Source organism: Oncorhynchus clarkii, chromosome 17, assembly GCF_045791955.1.
Source record: "Oncorhynchus clarkii lewisi isolate Uvic-CL-2024 chromosome 17, UVic_Ocla_1.0, whole genome shotgun sequence".
Classification (NCBI taxonomy): Eukaryota; Metazoa; Chordata; class Actinopteri; order Salmoniformes; family Salmonidae; genus Oncorhynchus; species Oncorhynchus clarkii.
This window is the reverse complement of record NC_092163.1, coordinates 69,594,539-69,617,864: the sequence shown is the minus strand read 5'-3', so window position 1 is coordinate 69,617,864 and position 23,326 is coordinate 69,594,539. Positions and strand designations below refer to the sequence as shown.

Genomic DNA, 23,326 nt, shown 5'->3' with positions numbered 1-23,326 from the left:
TACACGTGGTCTGCGGTTGTGAGGCCGGTTGGACGTACTGACAAATACTCTAAAACAACGTTGAAGGTGGCTTATGGTAGAGAAATGAACATTAAATTCTCTGGCAACAGCTCTGGTGGACAGTCCTGCAGTCACCATGCCAATTTCACGCTCGCTCAAAACTTCAGACATCTGTGGCATTGTGTTGTGTGACAAAACTGCACATTTTGAGTGTCCTTTTAATTGTACCCAGCACAAGGTGCACCTGTGTAATGATCATGCTGTTTAAGCAGCTTCTTGATATGCCACACCTGTCAGATGGATGGATTATCTTGGCAAAGGAGAAATGCTCACTAATAGGGATATAAACAAATTAGTGCACATTATTGCACATAGAACATTTTAGAGAAATAAGCTTTTTATGAAAGATTTCTGGGATCTTTCATTTCAGCTCATGAAACATGGGACCAACACTTTACATATTGCTTTTATATTTTTGTTCAGTATATATTCTTCTTTCTATAAAATTATATAATATAAAATAATGGCATGAAATGTATAAACATATATTGTCCGCTAAATGATCTAGATTATGGATTTATTGTGATGTTGTGTATATTAAATTGATATATTAGACTTTTTTTAAATGTTGATGTTCCCAAGACGTGTATCAGCGGCTTGTATGCTGGAGGCCTGGAGAAGCTAAACGTTCTTCTGATGGTTAACGGTCAATTACCATGAGACGGGCAGTCATTTGTTTGATTTTTACCGTCTGACAAAATGTCGTGACCACCACAGCCCTTATTGAGAGCCTAGCTGGTAGAGAGTGAAAGCATCAATGTGACGCCATGACCCGGCTAATAGAAAACAAGAGTGTATATGGATCTGCTGACAGATTCCACATGCACCACCATAGCCAAGCACAGATTCCTCACACACAGTAACTCTTCCATTGTGTTTTCACTGAAATCAAATCAAATTTCATTGGTTTATATACACATATTTAGCTGATGTTATTGCGGGTGTAGCGAAATGCCATCTCTTCAGCTCTGCTCTCTGGTATAGTTTTGGTTTAGGGCAAAAAGGAAATCAGCAATGAGTTGATTGATGACTGTTACAATGTTGTTTGATTAATTATTCTGCAAGGTACAGAATGTCCGTCTGTACCAATGGGTCTGTACACGTTCTGCACCTGTAAAGCAACACAGATGGGAATTCTGAGGAAGGTACTGCAGTGGTTAAGATATCGCTGTCCCACCCAGCTGTGGACATCAACATCACTCCTGTATGATAAGCAGATATGGGATCAGGTTGCCTTAATAAGACAACAGTGGAAGTGCTGAGAGTAGAGGTGTGTGTAGGTGTCTAGGGAGGACTGGTAATGAGGCGCAGGGCTTTAAGGTCTGTCTCTGGATCAGCCAGGGGAGCACCCTGCAGGGTTAGAGGGATCATCCCTGCCTGTCACTCACATCTCTGATGACTGATAGCTCACCATCTAAGGAAAACATCAGTGAAATGCACTGTGTTGAGGAAGTCTGACTCTGAGGAGTCTCCTTGAAATGATCATGAAAACGAGTTATTAGTGGGACATATTTCATTAGCGGTCCAATGCAATCACAATAACTGATGTGATTTTGTTTTATTGCAGGTCATTTATTTTTACTGCTGCCATCAATCATTACTTGATTGTGTTTGTTATATATTAGGCCTGTAGCCTAGTGGAGGCTCATTTCAGCCTTAGGCTGAGGGCTGTGAACGACCAGTTGTTTTGATACAGCATGACTACCCAAACCACACACTTATGTTCAGCAGTACTCAACTCTTACTCAATGTCCATGTCTATTTTTCTTACTTCTCTCGTCTTCCGTCAATGTCATCACCTCTTTAACAGTCCCTCCTGCAGGTCAATAGGTTTCCCTCAGTCTGAGAGCAGTCAGTGAGGTCATACTAGGCTTGTCACCGCTGAACGTACAGCTATCCATCTAAAGTCTCTATCATAAAGATGGAATCCGCAGTAGAGGGGAACAGTGCCACTGACCACCCCACAACCGTCGTTTGTTTTTTTTGCAGTACATATTGTGCTCTTCTATCGCACATGCAATGATGTCAGAGGGGAAAAACAGTGTTGGTTGTTTGCAATAACGTCGTTATTGTTGTAACATTGCAAGCGGACGTGGCAGTTTCACTGTAAGGATTACAGTTTAATGGTGGAGCCCAGAAGAGCCATCTGAGGGGGGCTGAGAGGGGGTGGTGAGAGGAGGGCTGAGAGGGGGGCTGAGAGGGGCTTTCAAACAATTAAGGAGCAAGAACAAATATAGCGATTCTAATGATAAGCCTAACCGTCTTCTGGTAGATTTAAAGGCTTTCCCAAAAACCTTCTCAATAAAATGTTAACTAGCTACAAAGTAGTTTATGTCTACCTGGCAGAATGATATCATGATTATTTCCATCAATCCAGTGGCCATTTTATTTTGTTACTCCATTCTCATGTGCTACAGATACAATGCAACCAAACAACAGTGCTAGGTGAGTGTACTAGAGGAGTACTGCTAACCAAACAACAGTGCTAGGTGAGTGTACTACAGGAGTACTGCTAACCAAACAACAGGGCTAGGTGAGTGTACTACAGGAGCACTGCTAACCAAACAACAGGGCTAGGTGAGTGTACTACAGGAGCACTGCTAACCAAACAACAGGGCTAGGTGAGTGTACTACAGGAGCACTGCTAACCAAACAACAGGGCTAGGTGAGTGTACTACAGGAGTACTGCTAACCAAACAACAGGGCTAGGTGAGTGTACTACAGGAGCACTGCTAACCAAACAACAGGGCTAGGTGAGTGTACTACAGGAGCACTGCTAACCAAACAACAGGGCTAGGTGAGTGTACTACACGAGCACTGCTAACCAAACAACAGGGCTAGGTGGTTGTACTACAGAAACACTGCTAACAAAACAACAATGCTAGGTGGCTGTACTTCAGAAACACTGCGAAACAAAACAACAATGCTGGGTGGCTGTACTACAGAAACACTGCTAACAAAACAACAATGCTGGGTGGTTGTACTACAGAAACACTGCTAACCAAACAACAGTGCTAGGTGGCTGTCCCCAGGGTAGAGACCATATACTTTTGTAATGCTGTGCAGTCTGACGGGTCCCCAGGGTAGAGACCATATACTTTTGTAATGCTTTGCAGTCTGACGGGTCCCCAGGGTAGAGACCATATACTTTTGTAATGCTGTGCAGTCTGACGGGTCCCCAGGGTAGAGACCATATACTTTTGTAATGCTGTGCAGTGGGACGGGTCCTCAGGGTAGAGACCATATACTTTTGTAATGCTTTGCAGTCAGACGGGTCCCCAGGGTAGAGACCATATACTTTTGTAATGCTGTGCAGTCAGACGGGTCCCCAGGGTAGAGACCATATACTTTTGTAATGCTGTGCAGTCAGACGGGTCCCCAGGGTAGAGACCATATACTTTTGTAATGCTGTGCAGTGGGACGGGTCCCCAGGGTAGAGACCATATACTTTTGTAATGCTGTGCAGTGGGACGGGTCCCCAGGGTAGAGACCATATACTTTTGTAATGCTTTGCAGTCTGACGGGTCCCCAGGGTAGAGACCATATACTTTTGTAATGCTGTGCAGTCAGACGGGTCCCCAGGGTAGAGACCATATACTTTTGTAATGCTTTGCAGTCAGACGGGTCCCCAGGGTAGAGACCATATACTTTTGTAATGCTTTGCAGTCAGACGGGTCCCCAGGGTAGAGACCATATACTTTTGTAATGCTGTGCAGTGGGACGGGTCCCCAGGGTAGAGACCATATACTTTTGTAATGCTGTGCAGTCAGACGGGTCCCCAGGGTAGAGACCATATACTTTTGTAATGCTGTGCAGTCTGACGGGTCCCCAGGGTAGAGACCATATACTTTTGTAATGCTGTGCAGTGGGACGGGTCCCCAGGGTAGAGACCATATACTTTTGTAATGCTGTGCAGTCTGACGGGTCCCCAGGGTAGAGACCATATACTTTTGTAATGCTGTGCAGTGGGACGGGTCCCCAGGGTAGAGACCATATACTTTTGTAATGCTTTGCAGTCAGACGGGTCCCCAGGGTAGAGACCATATACTTTTGTAATGCTTTGCAGTCAGACGGGTCCCCAGGGTAGAGACCATATACTTTTGTAATGCTGTGCAGTGGGACGGGTCCTCAGGGTAGAGACCATATACTTTTGTAATGCTGTGCAGTCTGACGGGTCCCCAGGGTAGAGACCATATACTTTTGTAATGCTGTGCAGTGGGACGGGTCCCCAGGGTAGAGACCATATACTTTTGTAATGCTTTGCAGTCAGACGGGTCCCCAGGGTAGAGACCATATACTTTTGTAATGCTGTGCAGTCAGACGGGTCCCCAGGGTAGAGACCATATACTTTTGTAATGCTTTGCAGTCAGACGGGTCCCCAGGGTAGAGACCATATACTTTTGTAATGCTTTGCAGTCAGACGGGTCCCCAGGGTAGAGACCATATACTTTTGTAATGCTGTGCAGTCTGACGGGTCCCCAGGGTAGAGACCATATACTTTTGTAATGCTTTGCAGTCAGACGGGTCCCCAGGGTAGAGACCATATACTTTTGTAATGCTTTGCAGTCAGACGGGTCCCCAGGGTAGAGACCATATACTTTTGTAATGCTTTGCAGTCAGACGGGTCCTCAGGGTAGAGACCATATACTTTTGTAATGCTTTGCAGTCAGACGGGTCCCCAGGGTAGAGACCATATACTTTTGTAATGCTGTGCAGTGGGACGGGTCCCCAGGGTAGAGACCATATACTTTTGTAATGCTTTGCAGTCAGACGGGTCCCCAGGGTAGAGACCATATACTTTTGTAATGCTGTGCAGTGGGACGGGTCCCCAGGGTAGAGACCATATACTTTTGTAATGCTTTGCAGTCAGACGGGTCCCCAGGGTAGAGACCATATACTTTTGTAATGCTGTGCAGTGGGACGGGTCCCCAGGGTAGAGACCATATACTTTTGTAATGCTTTGCAGTCAGACGGGTCCTCAGGGTAGAGACCATATACTTTTGTAATGCTGTGCAGTGGGACGGGTCCCCAGGGTAGAGACCATATACTTTTGTAATGCTTTGCAGTCAGACGGGTCCCCAGGGTAGAGACCATATACTTTTGTAATGCTGTGCAGTCTGACGGGTCCCCAGGGTAGAGACCATATACTTTTGTAATGCTTTGCAGTCAGACGGGTCCCCAGGGTAGAGACCATATACTTTTGTAATGCTTTGCAGTCAGACGGGTCCCCAGGGTAGAGACCATATACTTTTGTAATGCTGTGCAGTGGGACGGGTCCCCAGGGTAGAGACCATATACTTTTGTAATGCTTTGCAGTCAGACGGGTCCTCAGGGTAGAGACCATATACTTTTGTAATGCTTTGCAGTCAGACGGGTCCCCAGGGTAGAGACCATATACTTTTGTAATGCTGTGCAGTCAGACGGGTCCCCAGGGTAGAGACCATATACTTTTGTAATGCTGTGCAGTGGGACGGGTCCCCAGGGTAGAGACCATATACTTTTGTAATGCTTTGCAGTCAGACGGGTCCTCAGGGTAGAGACCATATACTTTTGTAATGCTTTGCAGTCAGACGGGTCCCCAGGGTAGAGACCATATACTTTTGTAATGCTGTGCAGTGGGACGGGTCCCCAGGGTAGAGACCATATACTTTTGTAATGCTTTGCAGTCAGACGGGTCCCCAGGGTAGAGACCATATACTTTTGTAATGCTGTGCAGTGGGACGGGTCCCCAGGGTAGAGACCATATACTTTTGTAATGCTGTGCAGTGGGACGGGTCCCCAGGGTAGAGACCATATACTTTTGTAATGCTGTGCAGTGGGACGGGTCCTCAGGGTAGAGACCATATACTTTTGTAATGCTTTGCAGTCAGACGGGTCCCCAGGGTAGAGACCATATACTTTTGTAATGCTGTGCAGTGGGACGGGTCCCCAGGGTAGAGACCATATACTTTTGTAATGCTTTGCAGTCAGACGGGTCCCCAGGGTAGAGACCATATACTTTTGTAATGCTGTGCAGTGGGACGGGTCCCCAGGGTAGAGACCATATACTTTTGTAATGCTGTGCAGTGGGACGGGTCCCCAGGGTAGAGACCATATACTTTTGTAATGCTGTGCAGTGGGACGGGTCCTCAGGGTAGAGACCATATACTTTTGTAATGCTTTGCAGTCAGACGGGTCCCCAGGGTAGAGACCATATACTTTTGTAATGCTTTGCAGTCAGACGGGTCCCCAGGGTAGAGACCATATACTTTTGTAATGCTGTGCAGTGGGACGGGTCCCCAGGGTAGAGACCATATACTTTTGTAATGCTTTGCAGTCAGACGGGTCCCCAGGGTAGAGACCATATACTTTTGTAATGCTGTGCAGTGGGACGGGTCCCCAGGGTAGAGACCATATACTTTTGTAATGCTGTGCAGTCAGACGGGTCCCCAGAGTAGAGACCATATACTTTTGTAATGCTGTGCAGTCTGACGGGTCCCCAGGGTAGAGACCATATACTTTTGTAATGCTGTGCAGTGGGACGGGTCCCCAGGGTAGAGACCATATACTTTTGTAATGCTTTGCAGTCAGACGGGTCCCCAGGGTAGAGACCATATACTTTTGTAATGCTGTGCAGTGGGACGGGTCCCCAGGGTAGAGACCATATACTTTTGTAATGCTGTGCAGTCAGACGGGTCCCCAGGGTAGAGACCATATACTTTTGTAATGCTTTGCAGTCAGACGGGTCCCCAGGGTAGAGACCATATACTTTTGTAATGCTTTGCAGTCAGACGGGTCCCCAGGGTAGAGACCATATACTTTTGTAATGCTGTGCAGTGGGACGGGTCCCCAGGGTAGAGACCATATACTTTTGTAATGCTGTGCAGTCAGACGGGTCCCCAGGGTAGAGACCATATACTTTTGTAATGCTTTGCAGTCAGACGGGTCCCCAGAGTAGAGACCATATACTTTTGTAATGCTGTGCAGTCTGACGGGTCCTCAGGGTAGAGACCATATACTTTTGTAATGCTTTGCAGTCAGACGGGTCCCCAGGGTAGAGACCATATACTTTTGTAATGCTGTGCAGTCAGACGGGTCCCCAGGGTAGAGACCATACACCATCTTTTGGTAATGCAGTCATTACAGTCATCAGACCCTATGTCTCTCTGTTTATCCACCATGACCATTCAGAAGAGACTTTTGTGAATGCACATTGTCACATTTATCTACTGTAACATATAAAACTTGTCTCAGCCCAATTTTCACTAGTTTCATCAGAAACTATTATTTCTCTGAGAGTGAGGCGGATATATAGCATTTTGTAAAAATAAAAAACGAAACATGATTAGTGATCGATTTTAAACAAATACATGTCTGTCATTGAACATGCCATGATTAGATAGTGAAAAAACACACCAATCTCTTTCATAATTTCTTTAAACAATAAAAGCTAATTTACCAATATTTCTGAAAAATGATAAATAGCGTTTTGGAATGAAACTCCAACTATTGAAGATCATTATGCTGCATTAGTTTTCTTCATGATATAAATGGTCATTGTAAAATCAGCATAAGGCAACATTCAAGGTTATTGGTTATCCTTAATAAAACTATACATGCACATTGACAAAAATAAAAAATACACAAAATAACACAATTTCTCTCATAGTCATGATATTTAGTCATCCTCATTCTCTAGCATTAACAACAGAGCATTATTTCTGCAGGCACACTACTGACTTTAGAAACTCCTCAAGGAGTCCAGAATCAAAATAAATAAATAAAAACAAAAAGGTCCAGAAAAAAAGAAAATTATGCAACTTGTTCCACATTTGACTGAAGTTCTCTGTCTGTAGCCAGCAGGGATGTCAAACTGGCGTCTGATGTTTTATGAATGTCTCTCCTGTTAGCCAAAAGTTCATTCCCGTTCTTGTTTGCGGCCATTACCTGTCATTCTCATGTCCTGGCAATAAAAAACATATTTTTACACACTCATGAATGTCAAAGAAACTCAGTTACAGCTTTTCTAAGAGGCCAATAATCTCTCTTTACAAAAATAAGGAGTGGTGGGTCAAAGCGGATTGGTTTATTCTTCGGGCAAACAATCTTAATGCATGATAAACTCAGAATAACGTTTCATTCTACGACTTGACTCTTCATCCAGTGAGATTTGGTGAGTGTGTGCATGGAGAGAGCTGCTGTTTTGTTGTTTGAGGGTTTTTACATTTCAACTTGATATTTGCTGAGAGATTTATCTGAAAGGGTAGAGTCAGGGTGTGGAGCTGCTTTATATATATATATATATACACGAGGCTCGATATCGAGTAACGTCTGGCTTCATAAATGCCCATGACAGTGGTCCAGAGTTATACATGGAGAGTATAATGTTTCATGCATCCTCTAATCATTAGACATTCATAGTTATTGAACTTTCCAATGACTTGTGACTGTGGGCTAACACGTCCAATCTACTCTCCCTGTCCCCCTCACTTTTCTCTCAATGGAAAACCTTTACCCAGGAATTGTGTTTCCAACAAGGGGCTGAAGTGTTATACTTCTCAACTGAGGTAGTCGACTCAAAATTGATTAACATTTTCCCCTTTATTGTTTTTCCTTTCACTTTTAACTCATTAAACCACTGGAGGATACAGGGTCCCGTTACCTCAGCTCTGACAGTCATGGGCAGCATATGGCTCCCGTTAAAGCCTTGTTACACCACAGATCTCTATTTTTTTACCTTCCCCGTCTGAGATGCAGGAATCAGTGTCTAATCTGGAAGGGTTCTGATTCAGGACCCCATTATGGCCAGAAACGCGGCTAACAAACCTAACCACCGCTGTGCTGTCCAATCCAAAAGGTCTTCTCCTTGAACCCGCCTCCTGTCCTGTGTCAATACCGGAAGTAGAAACTGTCCGTACATCACGCTTTGAATTAGCTCTGGCTGCTCAGGAATCCCAGTTAGAATAATAGATCCCCCGCTTAGCTAAGAGAGACAGAAGAGAATAGACACCATCCTTCCATGTTTATCTCAGATTAACAGTGTTTTACCAGAGTCCTTCATACTGCTATAGTATTGTGATTGTGAAAGAATGTTTGCAGTACCACTTTTAGCAATATGTAATTATCTTTGTGTCTAACAGGGGACGTGTACATCCAGCCAACTCAAGACACAAAGAATCCTGTCATCTACGGAGTGTTCTCAGTTTCAGGGTGAGCCACTGATTGACTGTCTTATTTGTCTCAGTTAATTCAACCACATCATTACCACTGTCATTACCACTGTATCTGTCTCATTGAAGAACAATACAACCCCTTTCAGCTTTCACTCAATCAGATCTCCTCAGCAGACCTGTAGAAAATATGAAGTCAGTGGTTCAGATGTTTGGTTCCCTCCCGTGGTTTCCCGTCTCCCATCCATATTCATTCTGCCCGAAGGCACCTGTGTAACACGTTCTGTTATTGAAACAGCCTATTCCACACAGTCTGCTCTGCACACTACAAAGGCAGAAGAGGAAGTCAGTCCGTAGCACAGAGGGGAAGGGGTCTCCAGTGAGAGACTTAACCTGTGTTCCCACATGGCTGGGCTTTGATAACAAGCCATCATTCAGCACAGCATTAGGATTCAAGGAAACGGCTCGCAGCTCCTGCCCCCACATATGCAACAGTAGATTTTGTGTGGAGGATACACGCACAGAGAGTTCGCTCTCACACTCACACACCCAGTCATAATAAATATGCTGGTATGTGTGTCTGTGAGAGAAGTGCTCTGTAATTGTTTCCCCGTCTCACCCAAGGCCTCCATGCTAACTCGCCACAGTTATCATCCCCCTTGAAGCCCAATTGATTAAAACTACTGTAGTGCTAATGATAGGCCCCTCGACAGAATGTACTAATATAGTAATATACTGTACACCCAGCACACCACAGGACAGCACACACAACCACAGCACACCACACCCCTCCACAGCACAACACACCCCAGCACAGCATACCCCATCAAAGCACACACTACCACACCACAGCACACCCTACCACAGCATAGCACACCCCTCCACAGCACAACACACCCCACCACAGCCCAGCACAGCACACCCTACCACAGCACAGCACAACACACCACAGCACACCATACAACAGCACACCACACCCCACCACAGCACAGCACATCACAGCACACACCACAGCACACCCCACCACACCCCACCCACCACAGCGTAACCCACCACAGCACACCCCACCACACCACACCCCACCCTACCACAGCACACCCCACCACAGCCCAGCACAGCACACCCAACCACAGCACAGCCCACCACAGCACACCACAACACAGCACACCCCACCACAGCACACCCCACCCCACCACACCACACCACAGCACACCCCACCACAGCACACCCCACCACAGCACACCACACCACAGCGCACTCCACCACACCACAGCACACCCCACCACAGCACAGCACACCACACCCCACCACACCACAGCACACCCCACCACAGCACACCACAGCACAGCACACCCCAACCACCACAGCCCACACCACAACACAGCACACCCCACCACATGACAGCACGGCACACCAACCACAATGCACCCCACCACAGTACACCCCACCACACCCCACCACACCACAGCACACCCCACCACAGCACACCACAGCACAGCACACCCCAACCACCACAGCCCACACCACAACACAGCACACCCCACCACATGACAGCACGGCACACCAACCACAATGCACCCCACCACAGTACACCCCACCACACCACAGCACGCCCCACCACAGCTCACCCTACCACACCACAGCACACCCCACCACAGCGTGGGAGTGCTGTGGTGTGCCGTGCCGTGCCGTGCTTTCATGTGTTGTGCTCTGATGGGGTGTGATGTGGTGTAGTAGGGTGTGCTGTGGTGTGCTGTGGTGGGGTGTGCTGTGGTGTAGTAGGGTGTGCTGTGGTGTGCTGTGGTGGGGTGTGCTTTGCTCTGGTGGGGTGTGGTGTGGTGTGCTTTGCTCTGGTGGGGTGTGCTGTGGTGTGGTGTGCTTTGCTCTGGTGGGGTGTGCTGTGGTGTATTTTGCTCTGGTGTGGTGTGCTGTGGTGTGCTGTGCTGTGGTGGGGTGTGGTGGGATGTGGTGTGCTGTGCTGTGGTGGGGTGGGGTGTGCTGTGGTGGGATGTGGTGTGGTGTGCTGTGGTGGGGTGGGGTGTGCTGTGGTGGGATGTGGTGGGATGTGGTGTGGTGTGCTGTGGTGGGATGTGGTGGGATGTGGTGTGGTGTGCTGTGGTGGGGTGTGGTGTGCTGTGGTGGGGTGTGCTTTGCTCTGGTGGGGTGTGCTGTGCTGTGGTGGGGTGTGCTGTGGTGGGGTTTGCTGTGCTGTGGTGGGGTGTGCTGTGCTGTGCTGGGGTGGGGTGTGCTGTGCTGTGGTGGTGTGTGCTGTGCTGTGCTGCTGTCTCCCTGATGTTTAGCTTGGCTGTGTGTGGATCTTTGATTGGGAGTGTGTCAGACAGCTTGTCTGTGGTGGAGAGTGTTTGTGCATCATCATAGTGTTGGAGTATGCCTGCCTTATGTCTATGAGAGAACATGTGATGTGAGGGAGAATGTAGCTAATTTCTCAGAGAGTGAGTCGTAATCCCATGTCTCCTAAAGCTGTTCCCTTTAGTGTTTCTGAGTCTCCTCATCCCTTTACCTCTCCCTTCCAGATCCGTGTTTAAGGGCTCAGCAGTGTGTGTCTACTCCATGGCTGACATCCGTCAGGTCTTTAATGGACCATATGCTCACAAGGAGGGGCCCAACTACCAGTGGATGGCCTACACTGGGAAGATCCCCTACCCTCGGCCTGGGACGGTGAGTGACGTGCTGAGGGTGATAAACACACATATTCATAAATTCAATAAATTACCACATTTAACATGGCTGGTTCTGCTCTCTTTCTAAACCCAGTGTCCCGGAGGTACGTTCACCCCCAACATGAAGTCCACTAAGGATTACCCAGACGAGGTGATTAACTTCATGCGGAACCACCCCACCATGTACAACACTGTGTACCCAATACACAAGCGCCCCCTGGTGGTCCGGAACAACGTGGACTATGAGTTTACCACCATCACCGTGGACCAGGTGGCTGCTGCCGATGGGAGCTATGAGGTCCTATTCCTGGGGACAGGTCAGTGCACTGAGTCCCTGCCTGCTGATTGATTTGATAGTCTTGTTATTGTAAGTGTGTGTTCACAACTGTGATAGATTCAGAAAAAAAACTATAATTTGGGGAAAGTATTTTGTTAGAATTTTGGTCAAAGTCCTTGTCTTCTTAAAGACGAAAGAACACAGTCTACAGTACTATTTTTATGGAAAGGGTGGAGTTACTGTAATTTGTTTGAATGTACGGTAATACTACCCTGGTCATCGTCTGGCAGTACTTCACACAGCATGTCCCTATGGCCGTAAATCATGGTGTGGATCAGATGGTGGGAGCTGGAAGACCCTACAGTTGATGACTGTACTGTGCTCACTCAGCCTGGTGATGAATGGCTCCTGTAGACCACTGTACAAGACCGGGGGGATCCTCCTATACTCCTATTCCCCTATCTTCCTCATGACATTTGAGTAGAGTAGAACCTGATCCTCTGAGTCTAGAGTAGGGTAGAGGTTAACCTGATCACTCCTCTGGATCTGGTCTGGAGTAGAGGTTAATCTGATCACTCCTCTGGGTCTGCTCTGGAGTAGAGGTTAACATGATCACTCCTCTGGATCTGGTCTGGAGTAGAGATTAACCTGATCACTCCTCTGGGTCTGGTCATGAGTAGAGGTTAACATGATCACTCCTCTGGGTCTGGTCTGGAGTAGAGGTTAACATAATCACCCCCCTGGGTCTGGTCTGGAGTACAGGTTAACATGATCACTCCTTTGGGTCTGGTCTGGAGTAGAGGTTAACATAATCACTCCCCTGGGTCTGGTCTGGAGTAGAGGTTAACATGATCACTCCTAGAGGTTAACCTGATCACTCCTCTGGGTCTTCAGACAAGGGGACGGTTCAGAAGGTAATTGTCCTGCCCAGAGATGACCTGCAGACTGAAGAGCTGGTGTTAGAGGAGGTGGAGGTGTTCAGGGTGAGTCTCTCTTTCTCTCTTCTCCTGTTCTTCCTCTCTCTCCTCCTACATTTCCCTCTCTTTCTCTTTCATGTTCTCGCTCTCTCCTTATTTTACCTCTCTCTCTCAGTAGTATCTTTCCATTTTTGTCAACTCATTCCTCATGTAAGAAACATTTATTCTGTAGGACATCGTTCCAACTTTTATTCTTCTCTTATTAAGATCGGCTTCTATCCCTTACATTTCAGGTGCCAACTCCCATAACCACCATGAAGATTTCCTCCAAAAGGGTAAGTTTAACATTCCACAGTCTGATGGTTCAGTGCACACACATTCAGAATTGTCTTCCTATAAAATATCACATAAATCACTGCAGAGCTTAAACAGTGAATGCCGAAGTCTGGATGATGCTACGCCGACATTTTCTAATTGGTCTCTATTCCTCCCTACAGCAACAGCTGTATGTGGGCTCAGTGTTGGGTGTGACCCACCTGGCCCTCCATCGCTGTGACGTGTACGGTGAGGTGTGTGCTGACTGCTGCCTGGCCCGGGACCCCTACTGCGCCTGGGATGGAAAGTCCTGTACCCGCTACTCCGCCTCGCAGAAGAGGTGAGTACCAACAGAGTGTGTGTGTGTGTCTTTGTGTGTGTGTTGCTCATGTTTAGGGGCAGGAACCTTTGCCAAATGCCAATACAATGTTCTCTCAACATTGTCTCTACACACCCCTCTTGAATTATATTTTGACATTTACTGCAGACTTGCAGTTTGTAGAACGTTTTGTAGTTAACCTCTTTATTTTTGGGGAATGTTGATCTGACCCCTCTAGGCGCAGCCGTCGACAGGATGTAAAGTATGGCAACCCAATCCGCCAGTGCAGAGGCTATAACTCCAATGGTGAGCTGACAAGAACACTCTAACGTACCTCAAATAGACACTCTAACAGCACTGAGGTTACCATTCAGTGTGACAGCAGCAGTATCCAATAACATCACATGTGTATAATATTGTGAAAGGGGAATGTAATTTTGACAGAGGACATGATTTTGTCAATTCCACTACTGTGCTACTTCACTAACTGTTGAGCAGTAATTGACTGATTTGGTCTGAGGAAATACATGCATGATGCTTATGCTTTGCTGCAGCCAATAAGAACACGCTGGAGATGGTGCAGTATGGGGTGGAGGGCAGCACTACGTTCCTGGAGTGTCAGGCCAGGTCCCCTCATGTGTCTCTCAAATGGCACCTGCAGAGGGAGAACAGCGACAGGAAGAAAGAGGTGAGTCAGGAACGCTCATCCCACTGCAGCTGTACTGTACTCTACTGTATTTACTCTTATACAGCCTGCCTTCGAAACAGGCTGATAATCAGACAAATTACTACTTTATTATTTAACAATATGGCCTGCTGTTTATGGAAAATGATTGCTGAATGAATGCAATGATAAATGAATGATATCTCCCTGCTGTCAGATCCGCTCTGAGGGCCGGACACTAAAGACAGAGCAGGGTTTGCTGCTGCGTTCCCTCCAGTCATCAGACAGCGGCGTCTACCAGTGTACAGCCACAGAGAAGAACTTCAAACACACGCTGGTCAAGCTACAGCTGGTGGTCCTGTCCAGCCGCACGGTCAACAGCATCCTGGTAGAGACAGGCAGCCCAGCCCTGCCACACCTCCAGTCCAGCCCTTGGACCCCCAGTGCGGGTCAGTACAAGGACCTGCTGACCATCCTGAGCCAGCCAGAGATGGGCCTGATCAACCAGTACTGTCAGGACTACTGGCAGCTGGGAGAGGGCAGTCCGGGGGACCCCATGCTGGCCGTTGGCAAGGCCAAGGAACTGAAGGACCTGAAAGAGCAGAAGAAGCCCCGCAACCGCCGGCATCATGACGATGAGGATGAGCGTGAGGACGATGACGATGAGCACACCACCCCAGCCGAAACATGAGGCCGTAGGCTTATACCACAGGCCACACACTACCCCAACACCCGACCCCCGACCCCTTGTCCCATCTGCTCTCTCCCTCTCTGCACAACCCTCCAGAAATGGGAAAGACTTCAATCAAAGGATTAAAAAAGGTAATGATCAATAGCGATAAGAAAGAGAAACCACTACAAGCAAACAACAAACAGGTTCTTCTTAACTGTTAAAAAGATACACAGTATTTATTGTAGGTTGTACATAGTAAGATTCTGTGGATTTCTTTGTACTTAAATAGAAAACAAGGCTTTTTTGTGCAAATCTGTGCAAATCTGATTGTTATTATAATGATATTATTGTTGGTAGTGTTATTGTTTATTACAAATGGTGTTATTACATTGCAAAACATCTTTATGTTCTGTATTTTGGATGAAGCACAGCAACACATCGAAAGGACATTTGAAAGTGTAAATATCTACAGCTGAATGGACTGATAAGAATGTTTTCAAAAAGATTTTGTTAATTTGGCTCCGTGTTGGATCATTCCACTGCTGGCAGTATGCAGTCTGAGGTGGGAGGAGTCAGATCACTGATGTGTGATGAACCTCCCCCAAAGACATGATGGACAGTTGATTCCCACAGCCAATGAACTATAAGGATGTCACTTCAAGGCACTTCATTGGACACACAGATAGATGAGAAAATGCCGATACGAGGCTGCAGCTTTGAGTTTGTCCCACGGCCACAGACAGACACGAGAGTGAAAGGCCTTGTGGGAAATGATGCCCTCCTCTTCCTTAGCCAGCCTAACTGACCTAACAGGGGTGAAACCAGACTTGACCCCAAATTCCCTAAAGTATTTTCTACTCTTCCAGAAGCTGATGAGGGGTGCCTGTGTGTTCTGTGGTCCAATCTGGCTTTCTTTCAAACCCATTTGTTATATTTACATTGATATTGCCAGTCTCTTCCAGAACTAGTTGCTGTGGACTTTTTGTGTGTATATGTAGTATATGTAAATATGACATCTCAATGTTGTACCCTTGAGGCTGTGATAGTTCAAATAAGCGCTTTGGGGGATGGGATAGAAATCACATTGACTTTCCTTTGTACACCATTGTTCAATTGAGATTAGAGTTTCAAGCAGGCCGCTACATAATTTGTGACAATTTGATTTTGCACAATTACTACAAGAGATAAAGAAATCTCTTAGTCTCCAAACTAATCCATAAGTATACTGGTTTGCATTCCAGCCTATACCTGTTCTCCTTATGAGGTCAGTTGTTTCATATGAATTGTGCTAAACATTTCTAAACTCCTCCAATCCTGCCATGTAGTCTCCAATATCGCAGCTCTCCTTGTAATATATATACCCTTAGTCCACATTGTTTTACGTCAGATAGCGCAACAATTTTGCCTGCACTGATTGGCGGTTGAGGGACGAGCGTAGGAGTGACGCCACCTGACGTAAGACAATGGTTAGTCCATGGAAGTCACTAAAGGGAAAGTGTGCAAAGACTGTTTTAAAAATGAAAGTGTAACATGTTGGAGAGGGTTACTATAGGTTTGTCAGAGCTGTTGTCCATCTCCTACAGAAGGTAAATGTTACACAACTCTCCCTAAAGAGTTTATTCAACTTCTCTGATCAGCCGTTGTTGATGGTATTCTGCATGAAAATGACTCCGTCTCCATGTACAACTCTATGTATATAGCTACAGCCATTAGAATGATCTGCTCTTGACCACAGGAAAACGCATACCAAACTCTTTGGGACGGTGGCTTTTCATTGTGTGCATGAAATGTATTATGTACTGTATATGATATTCGTCCAAAATGCTATGCTGTGGATGGAAAGGCAGATGGAGTCATACCCTAGTGGGGGAATATTCAACACACAGAGGCCCCTTTGTCTCTTTAGCTCTCCTTCCCTCTCTCTCTCTTTACCTCTCTCCTCTCTCTTTCTCTATTTACTTCTCTCTTTCTCTCGTTCTCTTCCTTTCTCTCTTCCTCTTCCTTTCTCTCTTCTTCTCTCTCTCTCTCTCTTTACCTCTCTCCTCTCTCTTTCTCTCTTTACCTCTCTCCTCTCTCTTTCTCTCTTTACCTCTCCTCTCTCTTTTCTTTTGGTATGGGTTATTTAGGAAAAATCACTTAGTATGACATAAAGCACAGTTGATGTTATTGTAATGATTTGTGTAAACAACTATTTCTCCTTTCTCATTGATGTTGCTGACTAATAAATTAAAGCTCTATATTTTATAAAAACAGAAATCACTTTTATATTCATATGGTGCATGGATAACGATACTGAGCAAAAATATAAATGCAACGTGCAACAATTTCAAAGATTTTACTGAGTTACAGTTCATTTCAGGAAATCAGTCAATTGAAATAAATTAATTAGGCCCTAATCTATGAATTTCACATGACTGGGAATACAGATATGCATCTGTTGCTCATAGATACATAAAAAAAAGCTTCACAATGGGCCTCAAGATCTCGCCATGGCATCTCTGTGCATTCAAATTACCATCGATAAATCCTATTGTGTTCGTTGTCCGTAGTTTATGCCTGCACAGAACCCCACCGCCACCATGGGGCGCACTCTTCATAATGTTGACATGAGCAAACCACATGCCCACATGATGCCATACACGTAGTCTGTGGTTGTGAGGCCAGTTGGACGTACTGCAAAATTCTCTAAAACGACGTTGGAGGCGGATTTTTGGTAGAGAAATTAACATCAAATTGTCTGGCACAGCTCTGCTGGACATTTCTGCAGTCGCCATGTCAATTGCACGCTCCCTCAAAATTTTAGACATCTGTGGCACTGTGTTGTGTAACAAAACTGCACATTTTAGAGTGACCTTTTATTGTTCCCAGCACAAGGTGCACCTGTGTAATGATCATACTGTTTAATCATCTTCTTGATATGCTACAGCTGCCAGGTGGATGGATTATCTTGGCAAAGGAGAAATGCTCACTAACAGGGATGTCAACAAATTTGTGCACATTTGAGAGAAATAAACTTTTTGTGCATACAGAATATTTCTGGGATCTTTTATTTCAGCTCATAAAACATGGGACCAACACTTTACATGTTGCATTCATATTTTTATTCAGTGTATATACAGTACAGTAAGGTCACATAGACAGGTTTCGGGTCTCGTGCACTGGCCTCAACCCTTTTTTGCGTCAACTGATCCTAATTTGTTTAGTGGTTCTTACAATTTACGAATGCTTAGTGCTGGAGTTGTCCTTCTTCCATCTCTCAGAGGACACACTGTGGATTAGGTTTTGTTACTATCTTCAGATTGAGGTCAATGAGATCTGTCAGGTGAAACTAAAGCCCTGTAAGTACCTTTGAGATCACACCCCTCAGTCTAGAGTTGGGTAGGTTACTTTCTAAATGTAATCCATTACAGTTACTAGTTACCTGTCAAATTGTAATCAGTCATGTAACTTTTGGATTACCCAAACTCAGTTAAGTAATCTGATTACATTCAGTCATTTTTATATCACTTTCCTTTTAAGAGGATTTAGAAGAAGACAAACATCTATTGCAGGATAAATCAATGTTCAAGTTTACATAGTTGGCCATATATGGATTTTTAAATTTTACTTTGTGGGTTGGTTATGTAGGTTTCTTCAAACCCATCGCTTTCTACTACATATAACAATAATAATAATATATAATAATGATATATTTATATTAAAAACCAAAGTCTATCAAAATTCCAGTCATTCTAATTAATACCCCTTGATCTTCAAGAATAGGACTTGGAAATATGGAAGTATAGATTAGCCAAATTGTTTTACCTGAGCATAACCCCAAAAGTAAGGACTTATTAGCCAGCCCTACTCTGTTGATTATGATTTTGTTGTCATGGGGGACTGATTGGGCTCATTGATTCGAGTTGGAAAATAAATGCTGCGCTCATGGAATGGCATGCTTTGAGCACTACTGAAAAGGGCTATTTATATGTGAAAAATGAATGCCATATGCTGCATTTGTTATAGGCCTATTGTTTACCTTTTAGTTGGTGACACTTTGATATCTTAATATGGAGCTGTTTAAAAGGGCAAATGCACAGATGAAACAATAACAAAATGGTCGCCCCACCTCTGTTTTGGTAAAAAGCTGAGGGATTGACCTGGAGTCATCCTTACCTCCAAGTGTTTATTCAAGTTGGATAATCTTTGAATGCCGACAGTAGTTGCACCGTTGGAAGACATAGTACAAAAGCCTAGTCCTGCACCTTTCCCGTGATCCATCAAACACATTTGGTGTGTCATCATAGTGGTCTCTGACTTGTGGTCAGACTCGCTCAGGTGAACAAACTTAAACTTGTGCCTTTTTTCAATGCTGATTTGAATGTCAATGAGAAAACAGAGAAGTGTCAAATATTTGTTTGCGCAAACATCCTTTCTGGATTTAAAAGTAATTCTCAAAGTAATCATCTAGTTTTTCAAAAGTATCTGTAATCTGATAACAATATTTTTTGCTGGTAACATAGCGGATTACAGTTACTGTTGTTTTGTTTTTTGTAATCCCTTACATGTAACAGATTACTGGCTGTCCACTGGTTTCAAAAACAACCCTGAGAACTCCACAACCAAATCAAATCAAATCAAATGTATTTATATAGCCCTTCTTACATCAGCTGATATCTCAAAGTGCTGTACAGAAACCCATCCTAAAACCTCAAACAGCAAGCAATGCAGGTGTAGAAGCACGGTGGCTAGGAAAAACTCCCTAGAAAGGCAAAAACCTAGGAAGAATCCTAGAGAGGAACCAGGCTATGTGGGGTGGCCAGTCCTCTTCTGGCTGTGCCGGGTGGAGATTATAACAGAACATGGCCAAGATGTTCAAATGTTAATAAATGACCAGCATGGTCAAATAATATTAATCACAGTAGTTGTCGAGGGTGCAACAGGTCAGCACCTTAGGAGTAAATGTCAGTTGGCTTTTCATAGCCGATCATTGAGAGTATCTCTACCGCTCCTGCTGTCTCTAGAGAGTTGAAAACAGCAGGTCTGGGACAGGTAGCACATCCGGTGAACAGGTCAGTGTTAAATAGCCTCAGGCAGAACAGTTGAAACTGGAGCAGCAGCACGGCCAGGTGGACTGGGGACAGCAAGGAGCCATCATGCCAGGTAGTCCTGAGGCATGGTCCTAGGGCTCAGGTCCTCCGAGAGAGAGAAAGAAAGAAAGAGAGAATTAGAGAGAGCATACTTAAATTCACACAGGACACCGGATAAGACAAGATAAATACTAGATATAACAGACTGACCCTAGCCCCCTGACACATAATCTACTGCAGCATAAATACTGGAGGCTGAGACAGGAGGGGTCAGGAGACACTGTGGCCCCACACGATGATACCCCCGGACAGGGCCAAACAGGCAGGATATAACCCCACCCACTTTTCCAAAGCACAGCCCCCACACCACTAGAGGGATATCTTTAACCACCAACTTACCATCCTGAGACAAGGCCGAGCATAGCCCACAAAGATCTCCGCCACGGCACAACCCAAGGGGGGGCACCAACCCAGACAGGAAGACTACGTCAGTGACTCAACCCACTCAAGTGACGCACCCCTCCTAGGGACGGCATGGAAGAGCACCAGTAAGCCAGTGACTCAGCCCCTGTAATAGGGTTAGAGACAGAGAATCCCAGTGGAGAGAGGGGAACCCGGCCAGGCAGAGACAGCAAGGGTGGTTCGTTGCTCCAGTGCCTTTCCGTTCACCTTCACACTCCTCAATCATATGACCTACTGAAGAGATGAGTCTTCAATAAAGACTTAAAGGTTGAGACCGAGTCTGCATCTCTCACATGGGTAGGCAGACCATTCCATAAAAATGGAGCTCTATAGGAGAAAGCCCTGCCTCCAGCTGTTTGCTTAGAAATTCTAGGGACAATTAGGAGGCTTGCGTCTTGTGACCGTAGCGTACGTGTAGGTATGTACGGTAGGACCAAATCGGAAAGATAAGTAGGAGCAAGCCCATGTAATGTAAGTTAGCAATAAAACCTTGAAATCAGCCCTTGACTTAACAGGAAGCCAGTCTAGGGAGGCTAGCACTGGAGTAATATGATCACATTTTTGAGGTTCTAGTCAGGATTCTAGCAGCCGTATTTAGCACTAACTGAAGTTTATTTAGTGCTTTATCCGGGTAGCCCGGAAAGTAGAGCATTGCAGTAGTCTAATCTAGAAGTGATAAAAGTATGGATGAATTTTTCTGCATCATTTTTGGACAGACAATTTCTGATTTTTGCAATGTTACATAGATGGAAAAAGCTGTCCTTGAAACAGTCTTGATATGTTCATCAAAAGAGAGATCAGGGTCCAGAGTAATGCCGAGGTCCTTCACAGTTTTATTTGAGACGACTGTACAACCATCAAGATTAATTGTCAGATTCAACAGAATATCTCTTTGTTTCTTTGGACCTAGAATAACCCTGAGTATACAGTATCCTCAGTGTGTTCCACAAGTGTGAGCTGAGTAATGTACAGTGTCTTCGGGAAGCCATCATTTTCTACATTTTGTTAAATTACTCCTTGCTGTCCACAACATTTATTCTAAAATAATTTTTTTTTATTATCCTAAGCAATCTACGCATAATGACTAAGAGAAAACAGTTTTTTAAATTTTAAATTTGTACAAATTTATTGAAAATTAAAACCAGAAAAACCTTATATACATAAGTATTGAGACCCTTTGCTATGAGACTCGAAATTGAGCTCAGGTGCATCCTGTTTCCATTAATCATCCTTGAGCTGTTTCTACAACTTGATTGGAGTCCACCTGTGGTAAACTGTATTGATTTGGAAGAACATCTCAGAGCATAAACCAAGCCAAATTGAGAAATTGGGGCAGAAGGGTCTTGGTCAGAGAGGTGACCAAAAACCCAATGGTCACTCTGACAGAGCTCTAGAGTTCCTCTGTGGAGATAGGAGAACCTTCCAGAAGGACAACCATCTCTGCAGCACTCCACCAATCAGGCCTTTATGGTAGAGTGGCCAGAAGGAAGTAAAAGGCACATGACAGTACTTAAAGACTCTCAGACCATGAGAAACAAGATTCTCTGGTCTGATGAAATCAAGATTGAACGCTTTGGCCTGAATGCCAAGCATCACGTCTGAAGGAAACCTGGCACCATCCCTACGGTGAAGAATGGTGGTGGCAGCATCTTGCCATAGGGATGTTTTTCAGTGGCAGGGACTGGGAGACTAGTGAGGATCGAGGGAAAGATGAACAGAGAAAAGTACGGAGAGATCCTTGATGAAAACCTGCTCCAGAGTGCTCAGGATGTCAGACTGGAGCAATGGTTCACCTTCCAACAGGACAACGAGCATAAGCACACAGCCAAGACAACTCAGGAGTGGCTTCGGGACAAGTCTCTGAATGTCCTTGGGTGGCCCAGCCAGAGTCCGGACTTGAACCCGATCAAACATCTCAGGAGAGACCTGAAAATAGCTGTGCAGCAATGCTCCCCATCCAACCTGACAAAGCTTGAGAGGATCTGCAGAGAAGAATAGGAGAAAGTCCCCAAATACAGCTGTGCCAAGCTTGTAGCATCATACCCAAGAAGACTCGAGGCTGTAATTGCTGCCAAATGTTCTTCAACAAAGTACTGAGTAAAGGGTCTGAATACTTATGTAAATGTGATATTTCAGTTTATTTTTATTTTTTTATATATATATATACTGTATATTAGCAAACATTTCTAAAAACCCTTTTTTTCTTTGTCATGATGGGGTATTGTGTGTAGATTGGTGAGGGGAAAAAACTATTTAATCAATTTTAGAATAAGGCTATATTTTAACAAAAAGTAGGGGTCTGAATACATTCCGAAGGCACTGTATGTTGTAGTCTGTGTTGTCTTTTTCATTATAAGGTGACATCAGCTTTGCCATGAGAGGCACACTTCAAATAGAGTGAGTCTCTAAGAGTTAGACAGCAGTAACTACCTCTGCCCTGCTGTAAACCAGTGTTCTGTAGAACAATGGGAACTATAGGTGAGCTTCTCATTGACAAGCGATAGCATGATTCATTGTACACTAATCAACTGTACACCTTGTTTCCTCTTTGTGTTAGAGCTCTCACCTCTAACCTCTTTCTACCTCACTTACTTACTACTTACTAAGGTATTTTACTCCTCATGGAACCTGGCCAGTGGATAAAGATGAAGATGTCTTTCTACCTCCCTCACTCTTATCAAGCCAGCTGAGGCCAGATAAGTACTTGAGCCGATGTGCATCTTCCGCTGAGCACAGCAAA

At 45.1% G+C, this 23,326-nt stretch overlaps 1 protein-coding gene across 2 annotated transcripts in view; it reads left to right on the top strand.

Moving 5' to 3' along the window:
* LOC139371337 (semaphorin-3F-like) overlaps positions 1-17,305 on the top strand; it is a 107,189-nt gene extending 89,884 nt beyond the window's left edge. The window contains exons 10-18 of one of the 2 annotated variants that reach the window (XM_071111676.1): positions 9,180-9,249; positions 11,744-11,888; positions 11,985-12,207; positions 13,062-13,150; positions 13,378-13,419; positions 13,582-13,739; positions 13,957-14,024; positions 14,273-14,406; positions 14,600-17,305. In XM_071111676.1, coding sequence (XP_070967777.1) covers positions 9,180-9,249; positions 11,744-11,888; positions 11,985-12,207; positions 13,062-13,150; positions 13,378-13,419; positions 13,582-13,739; positions 13,957-14,024; positions 14,273-14,406; positions 14,600-15,073 — 1,403 coding nt within the window. In that variant the 3' untranslated portion in view covers positions 15,074-17,305. The remainder of the gene's footprint in view (positions 1-9,179; positions 9,250-11,743; positions 11,889-11,984; positions 12,208-13,061; positions 13,151-13,377; positions 13,420-13,581; positions 13,740-13,956; positions 14,025-14,272; positions 14,407-14,599) is intronic. The other variant, XM_071111675.1, reaches the window with a different exon arrangement.
* Positions 17,306-23,326: the final 6,021 nt, after the last annotated feature.